Below are 19,367 nucleotides of genomic sequence, written 5' to 3'. Positions count from 1 at the left end.
CTTCAATATGGCTTTGATGGTGTGGAGGGTTGTGTCCGAGATTGGGAGGGTGAATCTATAACCAGACTTTTCAGGATTCCAGATGGTCTATTGTCTTGCCTCAGTTGACAAGTGTGAAGGAGAACAAAATGATTTACTTGCTGATGTAACCTCCTCACTGAGCTCATAGGCAGACTTGGCGTGATAGCAAACTCTGCTGACAGCCACGTAGCTCAATGGTGAGAAGGCCACCTTTCATAAACAATGTACATCTAGGGCCAGTATGATTTGGGGTTCAACAAAACAGGAAAGTTGGGATGTTCTAATCAACAGAACCTCGATTGAGCAAATGCCTTGTGAATACTGCCCATGTACAATTATCAGTCAGCAAGGAATAACAGATCATATACAGCATAAAGTTATAAAGAAGTATATTTACTAATTTCAACTTCATAAAAAAGATTGTAAGTGAAAGAAAAGAAAAAATATAAGGGCCCATTACAGTTAAACCAGTCTAAATGTGCACATGATGTTGGAGCTCATATCTTTCAAAAGCTGGGTTTAACTGTTACTCACGGTGCTGAATTCTCATCACCAATCATCGGTAGAACTTCTTATCTTAGACTCCTTCATCTCACGAAACTCTCCTTGCAATCACATCTTCCCCTCCGATAGAATCCTGGTCTTCCCTGATCTTCTCTGCATCTCCAGCCAAAAGACCACCAAGCCCCACCAGTGTCCATCACAAATCTCTCCAGAAATCACAAATCTCTCTATAATCTTCTCCCAATTCTGAATGGCTGACACAACTTCCCTAAGTTGAATATCACAGCCCCTTATCTTTAGCCAAAACCAAAGCATTATACCAGCAGGACTTACCACTTTTACAGAAAGCTACTAAATGAAATAGTCCACAACATTTGCAGTAGAAATCTTAAACAGGGCATTACACTTGTAAATGAGGGAGCGGAGTGGTGGGGTGGGTTAATGGGTGGTTGATTAGCATGATAACTTAGATGAAGTAACTGTTTTTGATTTTCGTAGTTCTAGCATAGATGCTGCATAGTCTCCACTCTGACAGGAGTGGGACAAACAGCCCACGAGCAGGCTGGGTGGAATCCTTCATGATTTTGCTGGCTTGCATTAGTAAGTACTTCAACTCCGCCTGACATGACAAGAATGTGGGAAGAAAGGAGTATTTGGAAAGAAAGAGGGACAGGGGGACAAAGAGGAAGTCAAAACAAAAATCATGGATACAGTGATGTGTTGGAAGTTAGTTATGAAAAACAGATTACCCATTTAACAATTAGGCCTTTTTGTGAAGTGAAAGCATTCTAACGTGGTGGGGATGGATGTACTGTAATGAGTATTTAATGAGAAACATATTCTTTCTCTGTAAAGTTCAGCAAGAATGTTAAACTAGACTGCTTCTATCTAACGAGGGGCCTTAATGAGTCTTTGGCTGTTCCCACCATATTAAAGAACGCTGACCTGAAACAGAAACCTCTCATTTGGAACCCGACCAAATCGATTTCAATTGCCTTGGCATTTAGTGAACAATCAAGGCTTTTTTCTCTTTGATTTCTTTACAAATGTGGTTAAGTCCTGGGAAAAGAAAAGCCCTACCATTGGTTTGAATGCAGTAGGGTGCTGGGGTGGCGTGATAGCGTAACTTTATCACAGTGCCCGTGATCCAGATTCAATTCCCGCTGCTGTCTGTAAAGAGTTTGGGCATTCCAACCCCCACCCCTCAACCCATGACTGCGTGGGTTTCCTCTGGGTGCCCTGGTTTCCACACCTCAAAGACGTACGGGTTAGGGTTGGTGAGTTGTGGGCAGCAGAAATGTAGCGACACTTGCAGACTGCCCTCAGCACATCCTTGGACTGTGTTGGCTGTTTCGCTGTATGTTTCTAAGTTTTGATATACATCTGACACATAATGCTAATCGCTTATCTTCCAGCCCTGCATTGGTGCTTAACCTCTAAATAAATAATGTAAAAAAAAAACAGGACAAGAAAATGCCTGAGCAGACCCTGTAGGATACGGGGGCAGTGGAAATTTATTTTAATACAATGAGTCACAATATGAACTGTGGTGAAGACAGTGACATGGACCAAATGGTCAAGAGAGTAACCATCTGTTTCTCTTGAGTTTCGAAAAAATAAACAAGTCCAGCAACAGGCTATAAATTAAATGAAGATTTACTTCAGATGTCACATATTTATTTTCTCAGCTTCTGTATTTGTTGGATGGTGAGGTGGAAACATGCCTCTACTGAGGGAGGTGTAAGGCACTCCTTCCCTCCACTAGCCTGTGGGTTACCCTTGGGCAAGGTGCAGCACCTGCTTAGACCCCCCCGATTGGGCAACGTCACGGGAGCAGGTGGTGGATGGTCGTATGAGCAGCTGGTGCATATCACAAGACCTGGTTATGCAACCACACACATATAACAATAGTTAAATTAAATAAAGAATACAATAATAAAAATTAAAAAGTAGTGAGATAGCATTTGTGGGTTCAAAGTCCATTCAGAAATTGGATGGCAGGTGGAAAGAAGCTGTGCCTGAATCATTGAGTGTGTGTCTTCAGGCTCCTGTACCTCCTCCCTAATGGTAGCAATGAGAAGAGGGCATGTCCTGGGTGTTGGGGGTCCTTAATAATGGATGCTGCTTCTTTGAAGCATCGTTTCTTCAACCTTCCCATAACAAATTGACCAAAAATGAATAGAGTATTTCAATTGTGGCCTCACTGACAACCCTACATAACTTTCCACCCTCTATATTCAATGCTCTGACTGTTGAAGGGCAGTGTGCCAAGAAGGTGATTCTTGGTTAGTCATTGCATGCAGGGTTAGGGGGAGAAGGCAGGGGATTGGGGCTGAGAAGGAAATAGGTCAGCCATGATGAAATGGTGGAGCAGACTCGATGGGCCGACTGGCCAAATTCTGCTCCTCCTCCTTATGGTCTTAAGTCAAAAGTTGAGAAAATACACAAAGAGACAATACTTTAGTGGGGCAGTTATGCTGATCTTCTTGAAAACATTATTTCTACCTACTTTTCTTTCACTAGTGCGCCTGTCTAAGAGTTTCTTAAATGTCCCCAATGTAACTCCCTCTACTACCACCTCTGGTAGGGTGTTCTGCACCCATCACACTCTGTGTAAAACAATCTATCTCTGACATCTCTCCTGCACTTGCCTCCAATCACAATTAGTCCCCATTGTACTAGTCATTTTCACTCCAGGACATTATAAAATGTCATGGACTGATAACAATAAAAAGTATTAAAAAGCTGTTGTAATCTTGCCTCTACTTCAGGAGGGTGGGAGTTCAGGAGGCTTACTTCTGTTTCGGTTGTGCTGGGGCTGGGAGGAGGCCTGATGAAAGTTTATCTGATTATGAGAGGCATGGGTAGGGTAGACAGTGGGAGCCTTTTCCCCAATAAGTACGTGTGAGCTCGATTTCAATGTTTAATAGAAATTTAGATAAATACATGGATGTCAGGGGTATGAATGGTTATGTTTTCAATGCAGATGACGGGAATTTAACTGGTTTGGCAAAGACTAGATAGGGCAAGGAACCTGCTTCTGTGCTGTAGTTTTCTATGAATCTATGATAAAATCAGAATCACTGACATATGTCATGAAATTTGTTATTTTGTGGCAGCAACACAGTGCAATACATAAAAATTTACCATGTTATGGTAAGGAATATATATTAAAGAAAACAATAGTACAGAAAGAAAAGCAAAGTAGTGAGCTCATGTTGATGGGTTTATGGACCATTCAGAAATCTGATGGTAGAGGGGAAAAAGCTGTTCCTAAAACTTTGAGTGTGTGTCTTCATGTTCCTGTACCTTCTCCTTGATGGTACCAATGTGTTGAGGGTTCTTACTGATGGCTCCATTTAATATCAGAGAATATATACAGTACACAACCTGAAATTCTGGTGCCATCAGTAAGGAATTCATACATTCTCTCCCTGAACTACTTGGGTTTCCTCCAGGTGCTCCAGTTTCCTCCCACAGTCCAAAGATGTGACTTGATAATCCTTTTAATACTGGCTATCTCCCCTCTGCACTCTGTCTGAAACATCAGCGATACCTTCCTCCCCCACCCTCCAGTGGATTGTTTATTGTCCCCCTTGAGAGTTACATTTAATATTAACTTGTCTTTCTTTCCTCCTCACTGTATTAATTTTTATCTATCTCTGGTCTACTTATTCCATCACACTGTTTCTACCTCCCCTTGGCAGCTGGCTCCGTATATCCACCATCTGCTGTGCAGAAAAATTGTCTCTTAGGTTCTTACTCAAAATTTCCACTTATAATCTTAAAACTATGTCCATTAGATATAGGAGCAGAATTAGGGCATTTGGCCCATTGAGTCTGCTCCACCATTTCATCACGGCTGATACATTTCCCAATCTCCTGCCATCTCCCCGTATCCCTTCATGCCCTGAGTAATCAAGAATCCATCAACCTCTGCCTTAAATACACTCAGTGACTTGGCCTCCACAGACGTCTGTGGCAAAGAGTTCTGCAAAGATTCACCAGCATCTGGCTAAAGACATTCCTCCTCATCTCCCTTCTAAATGAACATCCCTCTAGTCTGAGACTGCACCCTCTGGTCTTAGGCTCTCCCACCACAGGAAATTACTGTAAGAGTTGTTGTGCCGGCAGTTCTGAAAATCACTGCCAGTTAAAGTCCAGTCGGAGAGTGAAGAATCATTGAAGTTTGGGAAGCCAAAGGAGAAATATCCTCTCCACATCCACTCTCTCAAGGCATTTCAACATTCTATAGGTTTTAATGTTAGTAGTTTAGTTGGTCATTGTAAATTGTCCTATGATTAGGCTAGGGTTAAATAGGCAGGCTGCTGGGCGATGCAGCTCGCTGGGCCGCAAGAGCCTGTTCTGTGCTGCATCTCTAAATAAAATATATAAAAATAAAAATAAAATTTTGGGGGCCAGGACGCAAGCTGAGAGATATATCGGCGGAGTGCTGAATCCTGAAAGGAGGAACCGGCGCTGGTTAATGTGCGTGAAGAACTGGTGATCATGTCTGCCAAGCTGGCTGGGCTCAGACGGTTTGTGGTTAAGATGACATGACAGCTTAATAACATTGACATGAGCTGCAGAATGCAAATATCGCTTCATCTGTCTTAATAGTCTTTAATCTGACAAGTACCCCGCTGATTCATTCCAGGGGTAAGTGTGAAATGGGAATGTGAGGAATAGATATGGTTATCTAAAATAACACTAGCTTTTCCCAGTGGAAAATCATTTTAATTCCAAATCCCATTCCCGTTCTGATGTGTCTGTCCCTGGCCAAGAGGAGATCACCCTCAGGGTGGAGGAGCAATACCTTGTATTCCATCTGGGTAGCCTCCAACCTGATGGCATGAACATCGATTTCTCTTTCCAGTAAACAAAAGCTACCCACCCGCCTCTTTTCCCAAGTCTGACTTTTCACTTCTTTTCACCAGCCTATTGCTTCCCCCTGGTCCCCTCCTCCTTCCCTTTCTCCTCAGGTTCAATCTCATCTCCTATCAGATTCCTTCCTCTCCAGCACTTGGTCTTCCCCACCCACCCACCCGGCTTCACCTGTCACCTTCCAGCTAGCCTCTTTCCCACCCCCTCACCTTTTAATTCAGGCATCTTTCCCTCTCAGTACTGGATGGAGTGTCTCAACCTAAACCTTTGGCTGTTTATTCCTCTCCACAGATGCTGCCTGACCCGCTGAGTTCCTGCGGCATTTTGTGTGTATTGTTCCGAATTTCCTGGATCTGTAGACTTCCTCGTATTTGTGCGGTGCTAATTTTTTCCTGCCCCTTTCCCTTTTGTAGTTTACAATGTTTATTCAATAGATGGCTTATAGAAAAAGAACTTGCAGTTACATTGCAGCTTTTATATCTTCAGTTTCAGACTCAGATGGATTTAGTTATCAGGCGTCACTTGATCTCCAATAATCCAGCTACTTCTCCCTTAAAAATATTACAAGACTCTTCTTTCTTTTTTTTTGTAATTTATTTTTTTATTGAAGTTCATCATCAAACAAACATTTCCATAAGATGTGTTTCAGACATTGTACCTATATATCATATAATTATATATATCACAAATCTCCACAAAGTATTTATCTGAGGTACACACATAGAAAAGAGTGGAGAGAAAAAAACAAGCAAAAGGGAAGAACTATGTACAAGTAGGGAGTGATCTTTTGTTTTTACAACAGATTCATTGATTTGTGAGAATAAAGTCATGTCTATGAGGCATTTAGTTAAACCATTTTTCCCAGTATGAATCAAATTGTTCCAAATTGGATAAAATTCTCTTACGTTTGATTGGATTTAATAGTCCATTGACATTAAAAGAAATGAATTTTACCTTGTCCTTAGCCATCTGTATTTATCTGTCAATGTACCATTGAAATTAGAATAAAACTTAATCGATCTACTCCCTGAACAAATACAACAAGAAACGCAGATAATAACAAAAGTGGCAATGAACGTGTGATTACAAGGCTGAGGTCACTAGTAGATGACCCTGCATTGAGCTAGAGGAAAGGTCTAGCTGTGGGGGATAACCCCTTCCTACTTGTGAGTTGAGGGCCCCCAATGCAGTATTCATAAAAGTCAGTGAACAAATCCATTACACAGAAAAGATTTCCCTGTGTACTCCTATATATACATATATACACACACACATTACATACGTGTGTGTATATATATATATTTATATATTTATATTCTCATTTTGGTGGGGGAAAAAGGAGTAAGTGAGCGAATAAAGAATAACAACTAAGTAATATAAAATCCACATTATAATAAGTATTTCTTGAGATAGGTATAGCACCGTGTACTCTTGCTTCCATTTAGCTTCTCAACATTTTTAAAGTTAGCCAAACCTTATGGCTCTTCTGAAGGGGTTGAGGACTGTCTTTGGGAAACTCCCGGTCTCTTCCTGATATATTTCTCTCAGCCTCCTCCCGTCTCCTGCCTTCTCGATTCTCGCACTATTTCCCAAGCGGAGTGGGACAGTTCCTCAGTCAGGCTTTCCCTCATTTTGGTGACACTGACGGGCAACCCTCTGGCCTTCATGTCTGTAGTCGCCTCTTCCACCGTCTGGTACAACCGCGTCCCGTTGTCATAAAACACTCGAAGTTTAGCAGGGTACGGAGTTTGAAATCTAATCGTATTTTGCTTTAGTGCTCGCTTTACTTCGGAGTATTCTTTGCGTTTCTGCAGGATCGTGGGGGGGTGGTAATCTTGGTCAAAATATATTAACTTATCGTCGAAAAACACTCTCTTCTTACCCCAGGCCCTTTGTAGAATCTGCTTCTTGGTGCTGTACCGAAGGAATTTAATTCTTATAGAGCGTGGTTTTCTGTCCTGGGTAGGTTTTGGGACCAGCGCGCGGTGTGTCCTCTCGATTTCCAGCTCCATAGTTGAGGGAAGATCCAGCGCGTCCCGCAGTAACTTTTCGACAAACTCCGTCATAGACAAGCCCTCCACTCCTTTGGGAACGTTGTAGATTCTCATATTTTTCCACTGTGATCTTCCCTCCAGGTCAAGCAGTTTACCTTCTTAGTGATGTATTATTTTTATTGTCTTGCTCAGTATCCGTTCCACGTTTTGAATGCGATCTTCCACCTTCTCGATTCGAGTCTCTGCCACCGCTATTTTTTGATTAACGCTGGCGAGCTCTGCCTTAATATCCCGGAGCTGCTGCTTTATTTCTTTCTGGACCTCCATTTTCTCTTTCAGGATTTCGAACATATTCGCCGCTTCGCCTGAATGAGGCCCAGCAGCCGCCTCGCTAGCACATGGTCGGGTCGGAGAGCCGCTCGCTGCACTCCTCTCGGACCCAGGCTCCGCAGTGTCACCTTTTTTATTTCTGTTCCTTTTCCCCATTTTTGCCCCTCTTTTCAGTTCAAATATTTTTTGAAAAATACTATATTTGACGGGTTATTGGGGCTTAATACGCGCTTTTCCGGAGCTAGCGACTTAAGCTGTCATTCTCAACGATGACATCACCGGAACCCCCACAAGACCCTTCTTTCAAAACTTTCTGCTTTGAGGAAGAGAGTTACAAAGACTCCGCACATTCCAGAAGAAATCCAGAAGCTGATGAAGAATGGATGTAGAGGCCCATGGGGTGGTAGGTAAAGACAAAGAAAACTGTGCCTGTTATGGTGGTGGGAAGATGGGCTGAGGGCAGATGCTCTTGAAACGGAGAAGATGCAGGAGAGGGCAGTGTCGAGGAAGGGAAACCCCATTCTTTGTAGAACGAGATTTCTGGAAAGCCTCATCCTGAGAATGGATGAGACAGGGATAGAGGAGATGAGAAAAGGGAATAAGCTAGTCTCCTCATGGTGGTCCTATAACCTGAACACTCTGCTAAGATCTTCATCCAAATTCCACACAATGAAGAAAAGGGCTTTAATTTCTACGGCAACCTTTAATGTTCCAAATTGTTTTCTAGCCACTTTACAGTAACAGCTAAACTTTCAAAAATTATAACATTTTGCTTTGGCTATTTTTTAAATTCAGAGACACAGCACGGTAACAGGTCCTTCCAGCTCAATGAGCTCACACCATCCAATTACACCCATGTGACCAATTAGCCTACTAACCTGTACATCTTTGGAATGAGGGAAGAAATTGGAGCACCCGGAGGAAACACATCAGATCACTGGGGAATCAGAGTGAGTAAACATCACTGGCATATGTTGTGAAATCTGTTTTTTTTTTGGTGGAAGCAGTACATTGCAATACATACTAATAAAAAAACTATAAATTACAATAATAAGTATATATAAAATTAAATTAAATGAGTAGTGCCAAAAGAGAACAAAAAAAAATAGTGAGGTAGTGTTCATAGGTTTATTCCATTCAGAAATCTGATGGCAGAGGGGAAGAAGCTGTTCCTAAAAGTATAGTGTGCCTTCAGGCTCCTGTACCTCCTCAATGGTAGCAATGAGAAGAGGGCATGCCCTTGGTGATGGGATCCTTAATCAAGTCAAGTTAAATCAAGTCACTTTTATTGTCACTTCGACCATAACTGCTGGTACAGTACATAGTAAAAATGAGACAACATTTTTCAGGACCATGGTGTTACATGACACAGTACAAAAACTAGACTGAACTATGTAAAAAAAAACAACACAGAGAAAGCTACACTGGACTACAGACCTACACTGGACTGCATAAAGTACACAAAAACAGTGCAGGCATTACAATAAATAATAAACAGGAAAATAGGACCAAGGTGTCAGTAGAGGCTCCGGGTATTGAGGAGTCTGATAGCTTGGGGGAAGAAACTGTTACATAGTCTGGTCGTGAGAGCCCGAATGCTTCGGAGCCTTTTCCCAGACAGCAGGAGGGAGAAGAGATTGTATGAGGGGTGCATGGGGTCCTTCATAATGCTGTTTCCTTTGTGGATGCAGCGTGTAGTGTAAATGTCCATGATGGCGGGAAGAGAGACCCTGATGATCTTCTCAGCTGACCTCACTAAACGCTGCAGGGTCTTGCGATCTGAGATGGTGCAATTTCCGAACCAGGCAGTGATGCAGCTGCTCAGGATGCTCTCAATACAACCCCTGTAGAATGTGATGAGGATGGGGGGTGGGAGATGGACTTTCCTCAGCTTTCGCAGAAAGTAGAGACGCTGCTGGGCTTTCTTTGCTATGGAGCTGATGTTGAGGGACTAGGTGAGATTCTCCGCCAGGTGAACACCAAGACTTTTGAAACATTGCCTTTTGAAGGTGGTCATGATGCTGGGGAGGCTAAAGCCCATGATGGAGCTGACTGAGTTTGCAGCCTTTTTCTGATCCTGTTCAGTGTCCTACCCCATACCAAACGGTGATGCAACCAGTTAAAATGCTCTCCACAGTACATCTGTACAACAGGCAGTGGTGGGCCCTGAACCCAGGTCACTGGTGCTGTAATAGTGTAACACTAACTACTACACTACCATGCTGCCCTTCTGGAATATTCCATTCTATTCTTGTATATATTGTTCAAGTTTTTCTTTAAACTTGTACATACATGTTCATTTGTTCATTATGTACCATGTCGTTTTGACATGGGCGATCATGGTCTTTCCATGACCATGATTGTTCTTGACAAAGTTTTCTACAGAAGTGGTTTGCCATTGCCTTCTCCTGGGAAGTGTCTTTACAAGAGGGGTGACCCCAGCCATTATCAATACTCTTCAGTGATTGTCTGCCTGATGTCAGTGGTTGCATAACCAGGACTTCTGATATGCACCAGCTGCTTATATGACCATCCACTACCAGCTCCCATGGCTTCACGTAACCATGATTGTGGGGGGCTAAGGAGGTTCTACACCTTACCCAAGGGTGACCTGCAGGCTAGTGGAGGGAAGGAGTGCCTTACAACTCCTCTGGTAGAGATGTATCTCCACCCTGTCACCTTGCTCAAGGGCGACCGCAGACTAGTAGAGGGAAGAAGCTCCTTACACCACCTTTGGTAGAGACGTATCACCACCCACATACATGTATTGGTGCATATGACAACGTACTTGACTTTGACTTTGACCACTGAGTTGCCGATGGAATTATCTCAGTTAGGTAACTTGGTCGCCATGGACTTGTATAGGTCTACAGTTCTATGATCTGAATAAATTTGTCAGCTCTTGGTAAATAGAATACACAAATTTAACTGCTGGAAGGAAATGAGGAAACATTTTATTTATTTTGTATAGGAAGTGTGTGGCCAGATGTAATAGCTGTGCTGACCTAACGTTGAAGATAGAATCAGTAGCAGAAATCAATAGGGAACTGGATAAACAACAGACCAGTAAAGAATGCTGGATTCCAGTTGTATCTAAAAGTCATTGTCAAAGTCAAATTTATTGTCATCTGCACTGGGGCCATGAAAAACTTGCAGCAGTGTCAGAGGCACAGAGCATCAGATGAGCAGCATTCACAAAAAACTATTAATCGTAAATTATACACAATATTGACAAGGAAGAACATAATGAGAACAAATAAAACACATAATCCATTTTAGTGAATGTGGTTAAAGTGGTGCTAAGCTGTAGCAGTTAGAGTTTGCCACATGTCAGTGGTGCTGGCTGTCATGTTGGAGGAGCCAGATTGGGTTTGGAGAAGCTACCTGCTTCTGAGAGGCATCAGAGTTGGCGCACAAAGGCAGCGTGCAATGTAACCATGGGTGATTCACTTGGGCATTTTTCTTGCAATCACAAGACCCTGTTGGACATTGATAATGCAAGATACCACAGGCCTGTTTCCCTTGTTTGGTGGGGTGACAGGCAGCGTGGGAGCCGCAAGGCCTCGTTTGTAGCGAGTACTAGGCCTCAAGCCACGGGCTTGCCTGCTGCTGTAGTCCAAAAGTGAGATGCTGGAGGCAGTACAGTGTGGCATCCGTGCTCAGTTGGGGGCTGGCTTTTCCCATCAGTGGCGGAATGACAGGCTTAATTGCAAAGCTGGGAACTTTGTCATCAATTTGTAGAACATGTCACTTAGGGTCTTGGGCTATACACGTGTATTTTTTCTGCAACCATGTTTTCTTTGCTCGCTATTTTGGATGTGCTGTGTATGTTTTGCACCTTGGCCCCAGAAGAACGTTGTTTCGTTCAGCTGTATCCATGTATGGTTGAATGATAGTTAAACTTGATTTGATTGAAAAACCAGACAGCTGGAGAGATCTAGCCATGCTTGAAACTGGTGGCGTGGGACTTCAAGATTCTGTACCTCCTGAGAGAAGATACTATGACCCTGAGGGTGGGGTCTTTGATGAAAGATGATGTCTTCTTCAGGCAGCACCTCCTGTAGATACTACCAATGGTGGGGAAGGGTGTGTCTGTGATGTATTGGGCTGAGTCCAGTCACGGATGTCTTACCTGCTGCCTGTTACTCTACTGGTGGTTAGGGCAGTGATGGAGGTCCATCTCTGGTGATATGCAGGGCTTCCTTCATTGTGACAGTAGTTGGGTTTTCATCACTGTCAGTCATGTGCCAAGTATGTCGAGCTGCAGCTCCTTAGGGACTGTGTTAGGGAACTGGAGATGCAGCTCGATGATCTTCGTCTGGTCAGGGAGAGTGAGGAGGTGATAGAGAGGAGCTATAGGCAGGTAGTCACACTGGTGACTGGGGAGACAGATAAGTGGGTAACAGTCAGGAGAGGGAAGGGCAGGAGTCAGAGGTGAGAGAGAACCTCTGTGGCTGTACCCCTTGACAATAAGTACTCCTGCTTGAGTACTGTTGGGGGAGATGGCCTACCTGGGGGAAGCAACAGTGGTCGCTCCTCTGGCACGGAGCCTGGCCCTGTGGCTCTGAAGGGTAGGGAAAGGGAGAGGAGGGCAGCGGTGATAAGGGACTCTATAGTCAGAGGGTCAGACAGGCAATTCTGTGGACGCAGGAAAGAAGCACAGATGGTAGTTTGCCTCCCAGGTGCCAGGGTCCGGGATGTTTCTGATCGCGTCCACGATATCCTGAAGAGGGAAGGAGAAGTGGTTTCTAAATGACAATAAACTGAAACTGAACAGCCAGAGGTCGTAGTACATATTGGTACCAACAACATAGGCAGGAAAATGGAGGAGGTCCTGAAAGCAGACTACAGGGAGTTAGGAAGTTGAGAAGCAGGACCACAAAGGTAGTCATCTCAAGATTACTGCCTGTGCCCCGTGACAGTGAGTATAGGAATAGAATGAGGTGGAAGATAAATGCGTGGCTGAGGGATTGGAGCAGGGGGCAGGGGTTCAGATTTCTGGATCATTGGGACCTCTCTTGGGGCAGGAGTGACCTGTACAAAAAAGACTAGAATTGTTGGGGGGTGGGAACCAAGCTGAAGAGACTGGGGAAGAGGCGGCTGGCTCACAAATAGAGAAAGCTTGGAGATAGTGTGAGAGGAAGGATAGGTAGATGATAGAGAAGGAATGCGCTCAGAACGATGGTTTGAGATGTGTCTATTTTAATGCAGGGAGTATTAAAGCAGATGAGCTTAGAGCAAGGATCAGTACTTGGAGCTATGATGTGGTGGCTATTACAGAGACTTGGATGGCTCAGGGGCAGGAATGGTTACTTCGAGTGCCGGGCTTTAGATGTTTCAGAAGGGACAGGGAGGGAGGCAAAAGAGGTGGGGGCGTGGCACTGCTGATCAGAGATAGTGTCATGGCTACAGAAAAAGAGGAAGACATGGAGAGATTGTCTACGGAATTTCTGCGGGTGGAAGTTAGGAACAGGAAGAGGTCATTAACTCTACTGGATGTTTTTTTTATAGACCACCCAAATAGTAACAGGGACATTAAGGAGCAGATAGGGAGACAGATTCTGGAAAGGTGTAATAATAACAGGGTTGTCATGATGGGAGATTTTAATTTCCCAAATATCAATTGGCAATTCCCTAACATGAGGGTTTAGATGGGGTGGAGTTTGTTAGGTGTGTTCAAGAAGGTATCTTGACACAATATGTAGATAAGCCTACAAGAGGAGAGGCTGTACTTGATCTGGTATTGGGAAATGAACCTGGTCAGGTGTTAGACCTCTCAGTGGGAGAGCATTTTGGAGACAGTGATCACAATTCTATCTCCTTTACCATAGCGTTGGAGAGGGATAGGAAGGGACAAGTTAGGAAAGTGTTTAATTGGAGTAAGGGGAAATATGAGGCTATCAGGCAGGAACTTGGAAGCATAAATTGGGAACAGATGTTCTCACGGAAATGTACAGAAGAAATCTGGCAAATGTTCAAGGGATATTTGCGTGGAGTTCTGCATAGGTACGTTTCAATGAGACGGGGAAAGAATGGTAGGGTACAGGAACCGTGGTGTACAAAGGCTGTTGTAAATCTAGTCAAGAAGAAAAGAGCTTACAAAATGTTCAAAAAACTAGGTAATGATAGAGATCTAGAAGATTATAAGGCTAATAGGAAGGAGCTTAAGAAAGAAATTAGGAGAGCCAGGAGGGGCCATGAGAAGGCCTTGGCAGACAGGATTAAGGAAAACCCCAAGGCATCTTACAAGTATGTGAAGAGCAAGAGGATAAGACGAGAGAGAATAGGAACAATCAAGTGTGACAGTGGAAAAGTGCGTATGGAACCGGAGGAGATAGCAGAGGTACTTAATGAATACTTTGCTTCCGTGTTCACTATGGAAAAGTATCTTAAGAATCTTGGTGATTGTAGGGATGACTTACAGTGGACTGAAAAGCTTGAGCATGTAGATATTAAGGAAGAGGATGTGCTGGAGCTTTTGGAAAGCATCAAGTTGGATAAGTCACTGCAACTGGACAAGATGTACCCCAGCTACTGTGGGAGGCGGATGAGATTGCTGAGCCTCTGGCAATGATCTTTGCATCATCAATGGGGACGGGAGAGGTTCCGGAGGATTAGAGGGTTGTGAATGTTGTTCCCTTATTCAAGAAAGGGAGTAGAGATAGCCCAGGAAATTATAGACCAGTGAGTCTTACTTCAGTGGTTGGTAAGTTGATGGAGAAGATCCTGAGAGGCAGGAGTTATGAACATTTGGAGAGGCATAATATTATTAGGAGTAGTCAGCTTGGCTTTGTGAAAAGCAGGTTGTGACTTATGAGCCTGATTAAATTTTTTGAAGATGTGACTAAGCACATTGATGAAAGAAGAGCAGTAGATGTAGTGTATATGGATTTCAGCAAGGCATTTGACAAGGTACCCCATGCAAGGCTTATTGAGAAAGTAAGGAGGCATGGGATCCAAGGGGACATTGCTTTTTGGATCCAGAAATGGCTTGCCCACAGAAGGCAAAGTGTTGTTGCAGATGGATCATATTCTGCATGGAAGTCGGTCACCAGCAGTATACTTCACGGATCTGTTCTGGGACCCCTACTCTTCATGATTTTTATAAATGACCTGGATGAGAAAGTGGAGGGTTGGGTTAGTAAACCTGCTGATGACACAAAGGTTGGACGTGTGGAGGGCTGTCAGAGGTTACAGCGGGACATTGATAGGATGCAAAACAGGGCTGAGAAGTGGCAGATGGAGTTCAACCCAGATAAATGTAAGATTATTCATTTTGGTAGGTCAAATATGATGACAGAATATAGTATTATTGGTAAGTCTCTTGGTAGTGTAGAGGATCAGAGGGATCTTGGGGTCAATGTCCATAGGGCATTCAAAGCTGTTGCGCAGGTTGACTCTGTGGTTAAGAAAGCATGCGATGTATTGGCCTTCATCAATCGTGGGATTGAGCTTAGGAGCTGAGAGGTAATGTTGCAGCTATATATATCCAGGTTCAGACCCCACTTGGAGTACTGTGTTCAGTTCTGTTTGCCTCACTATAGGAAGGATGTGGAAACCATAGAAAGGGTGCAGAGGAGATTTACAAGGATGTTGCCTGAATTGGGGAGCATGCCTTATGAGAATAGGATGAGTGAACTTAGCCTTTTTTTCCCTTGGAGCGACAGAGGATGAGAGGTGACCTGATAGAGGTGTATCAGATGATGAGAGGCATTGATCGTGTGGATAGTCAGAGGCTTTTCCACATGGTTAGCATGAGAGGGCACAGTTTTAAGGTGCTTGGAAGTAGGCACAAAGGAGATGTTAGGGGTAAGTTTTTTTATACATAGAGTGGTAAGTGTGTGGAATGGGCTGTTGGCAACAGTGGTGACTCCCGGATAGGTACATGGAGCTCAGAAAAATAGAGGGCTATGGGTAACCATAGGTAATTTCTAAGGTAAGGAAATGTTTGGCACAGCTTTGTGGGTCAAAGGGCCTGTATTGTGCTGTAGGTTTTCTATGTTTCTATGCAAGTTCCAAGTGGAGACTCAGGAATACCATCGTACTCAGATGTAGAAGAATTTCTTCATTGCTGTTTCTGTAACAATTTTTTTTTTACCAGTCAGGGTTGTCAGCCCTGAGCTGAACCCCTGAATCAGGAGGACCGGTGGCTCCCTTTGGTCTGTTCGGCATGGGTGACCCCACCAAGGGCCAAAGCACAAAGCCCTGACTCTAGCCAATGTATCTGTCCAGGTCACTGAGGCATGCAAATCTCCAAACCACAGCAAAATGATGGTGCCCTTAGAGGATCAATATCCAATACATCATTATTGATCTGTCTGTGCCCTTACAGTTGCATGTTTGCAGTTAATTGGTATCCGTCCTTACCATAATGGGATGCACTGTCATTAACTCGAAGAGCTGTATTGTTCTGTGATTCTATGCAATTAATAATTAATTATTCTACTTTAGGTGGTATAGGCTGCCAGAGAGTGGACCATGGACAGGCTAGGAGATGTTTGGATGCAGTGGAAATATACAACCCTGACGGGGATTTCTGGAGGGAGGGACCTCCACTACCATCACCAATTCTCTCACTCAGAACCAACTCTACAAACGCTGGGGTGGTGGACGAGAAACTGTACGTCTGTGGGGCATTTCATAGCGCAGGTATGAAAGCGTTCGAGGACTGATTCTGGTCTGAGTCAATCAGACTCAGGTGAAAGAGCTAATATGAGTTCAACACATACAAATGCTGGAGGAACTCAGCAAGTCAGGCAGTGTCCATGGGGTCAGCAGGTCCTGATGAAGGGTCTCGGCCCAAAACGTCAACTGTTTACTCCCCTCCATAGATGCTACCGACCTGCTGAGTTCCTTAAATGTGTGTGAGAGTGTGTGTGTGTGTGTGTGTGTGTGTGTGTGTGTGTGTGTGTTCGTGTGTTCAAGATTTCCAGTATCTGGAGAATCCCTTTTGTACTTGGAAAGTGAGAACAGCACAGGAGCAGGCCCTGTTCCATTTATCCAACAAAATAGCCACAGCAGGGGCCCATGTGGGTGTCCATCTCATTCTGCGTTCTACTGAGCACTGTGGGTATTCTGTGTTGACACCAGATTATGTGGCGACACTTGCACATTGTCTCCAGCTCAACCTCAGGCTGTGTTGGTTGTTAACACACATGACATATTTCTCTGTATGTCTTGATGTACATGTGATAAGTAAAACTAAATCTCATCTACATCTGGATCTGAATCTGGTAATACCTTTCTCTCTCCACCTTCCCTTCTCTGTTGATTTTTGCCTACGTCTATCATTCACTTGCCAGTGTCTTCCAGCTCCCCTTACACCATTCCTCAGTCACCTCGGAATGCTTTCTTGCCACTCCCTTCCCCACTCCACATTGGGCATCTCTCCTCACCCCTCCTCAATCCAACAATTGCTTCAGAATCATTTATTGCCACTCCCCTACCCCTCTTCATACCAGCCATCTCCCCTCTCACTCCTCAATCCACCACTTATCTTGGAATCCTTTCTTGCCACACCCCTCTCCCTCTTCATATCATCCATCACCTCTCTCCACTCCTCAGTCCACCAGCTACCTCAGAATCCTTTCTTATCACTCCCCTCCAACTCTTCATACCCACCACCTCCCCCCTCCACACTCAGGGCTTCAACCTGAAACATTTGCCAGTTCCTTTCCTCCCACCGATTCTGCAATTCCGCTCGAACCGCTGAATCTCTCCAGCAGACAGTCTACGTTCTATGTTGCCATTGTTGGATCTTGATGCTTTTTGGTCCAAGGTCCTTTGGAAGTCATGAAGGAGACATTAAACTTGTTGCTCACAATAATTTATTAAGCGTTCCATAAACAAAATGAGGGAAAATGAAATGAGAAAGAGTAAAAGACAAAGAGCCGAGTGGCAAAGGGGAAGAACAGAGACTAAGTGAAACAGCCAACATGATCCTCTTCTACCAGTTTACTCATAACAGCAAATTCCACTGCTTGAATTAGCCAATAAGATAGCCCCCATGCAATACCTGCCAAAACGATAGAGGCAACTGCAACCACTAAGAACACACTGAACAATACATGTAAATCAGCAATTATATAAAAATGCAAACAAGCATAGGAAAGTTAAATCACAAGGAGTATAACAATTATGCAGTCCAATCCAACACCGTAGAGACTTGTTAAGTTATATGACCTTTGTATCTTATTCTCTCCCTAGATCGACATGAAGTCATCATCAAAGATATTTTGGAATTAGATCCTTGGGAAAATCAGTGGAATGTGGTGGCCCACAATGTTCTCATGCATGACAGCTACGATGTCTGCCTGGTTGCCAGGCTTAACCCCAGGGATCTTATTCCACCACCTCCTGATGTGGTCGACCAGTGAGAGATGGACTTCACACCACTTGGCCTTTCTCTAAGCTTGTCCAGGGCTTGGCTGGATAGTACTTTAGCCTCAGGAGGTGCTAAATTAGCTCAAATCTTTCTCCAGATAACTGTATGCAATAACCTAGTCTCAGACTTTTCAATGAGATCTCTCTCTCTCTCTCTCTCTCTCCCCCTCTCCCTCTCCCTCTCTTCCCCCCCCCCCCTCCTCCTCCTCTCCCCTCCCCCTCTCACATAGATTCAGATTCAGAGTCAGGTTTATTAAAACCTCCTGTACCTAATAAAGTGGCCATGTGTCTATGTTCATTGTCTCCTGCTGTCGCCCCTCTGTTTCAAGATTCAATGTGTTGTATGTTCATAGATGCTGTTTTAACTCATGGTTATTTGAGTTACTGGTTCAACCATTCTCCTCTGACCTGTCTCATTAACAAGGCATTTTCGTCCACAAAACTGCCACTCACTGGATGTTTTTTTTTGTTTTTTGCACCATTTTCTGTCACCTCTCAAGACCGTTGTGCGTGAAAATCCCAGGAGGTCAACAGTGTCTGAAGTACTCAAACCACCTCTTCTGGCACTGACAATCATTCCACCCATCGGAGTCACTTAGATCACATTTCTTCCCCTTGTGATGTTTGTTCTGAGCAACAACTAAACCTCTTGAGCATGTCAGCATTCTTTAATGCGTTGAGTTGCTGCCACATGATTGGCTGATTAGATATTTGCATTAATGAGCAGGTGTACAGGTGTATCTAATAAAGTGGCCTGAGTGTACGATGTGAAATTTGTTGTTTTGCTGCAACAGTACAGTGCAAAAACATAAAATTACTAGAAAACACAAAATAAATAAATAGTCCAAAAAAGGAATAATGAGGCAGTGTTCGCAGATTCATGGGTCATTCAGAAATCTGACGGTGGAGGAGGAGAAGCTGTTGCTGAATCATTGATAGAGGGTCTTCAGGCTTCTGGGCCTCGATGGTAATAATGAGAAGAGAGCACGTTCCAGATGGAGAGGATGGTGATGGATTCTGCCTTCTTGAAGCACTGCATCTTGGGGACATGGAGGGTTAGACCTGCCTATGTCTACAGCACCCCCAAGTTCTTGTTTATGTCATCTGACAGTACAAAATAACACTCCTCCAGACCATGGGGACATGGGGTCAGAAGGTATTGAATCAGTGTGGATAGAACTAAGGAACTGCAAGGGTAGAAAGACTCTGCTGGAAGTTGTATACAGACCCCCATACAGCAGTAAGGATGTG

At 43.9% G+C, this 19,367-nt stretch overlaps 1 protein-coding gene across 1 annotated transcript in view; it reads left to right on the top strand.

Moving 5' to 3' along the window:
- kbtbd12 (kelch repeat and BTB (POZ) domain containing 12) overlaps positions 1–18,220 on the top strand; it is a 43,069-nt gene extending 24,849 nt beyond the window's left edge. The window contains exons 4-5 of the mRNA XM_059943935.1: positions 16,185–16,382; positions 17,940–18,220. Coding sequence (XP_059799918.1) covers positions 16,185–16,382; positions 17,940–18,109 — 368 coding nt within the window. The 3' untranslated portion in view covers positions 18,110–18,220. The remainder of the gene's footprint in view (positions 1–16,184; positions 16,383–17,939) is intronic.
- The last annotated feature ends 1,147 nt before the right edge of the window (positions 18,221–19,367 follow it).

This window comes from Hypanus sabinus, chromosome 19 (assembly GCF_030144855.1).
Source record: "Hypanus sabinus isolate sHypSab1 chromosome 19, sHypSab1.hap1, whole genome shotgun sequence".
Taxonomy (NCBI): Eukaryota; Metazoa; Chordata; class Chondrichthyes; order Myliobatiformes; family Dasyatidae; genus Hypanus; species Hypanus sabinus.
The sequence above is the reverse complement of the archived record's forward strand: the minus strand, read 5'-3'. Positions and strand labels throughout refer to the sequence as shown.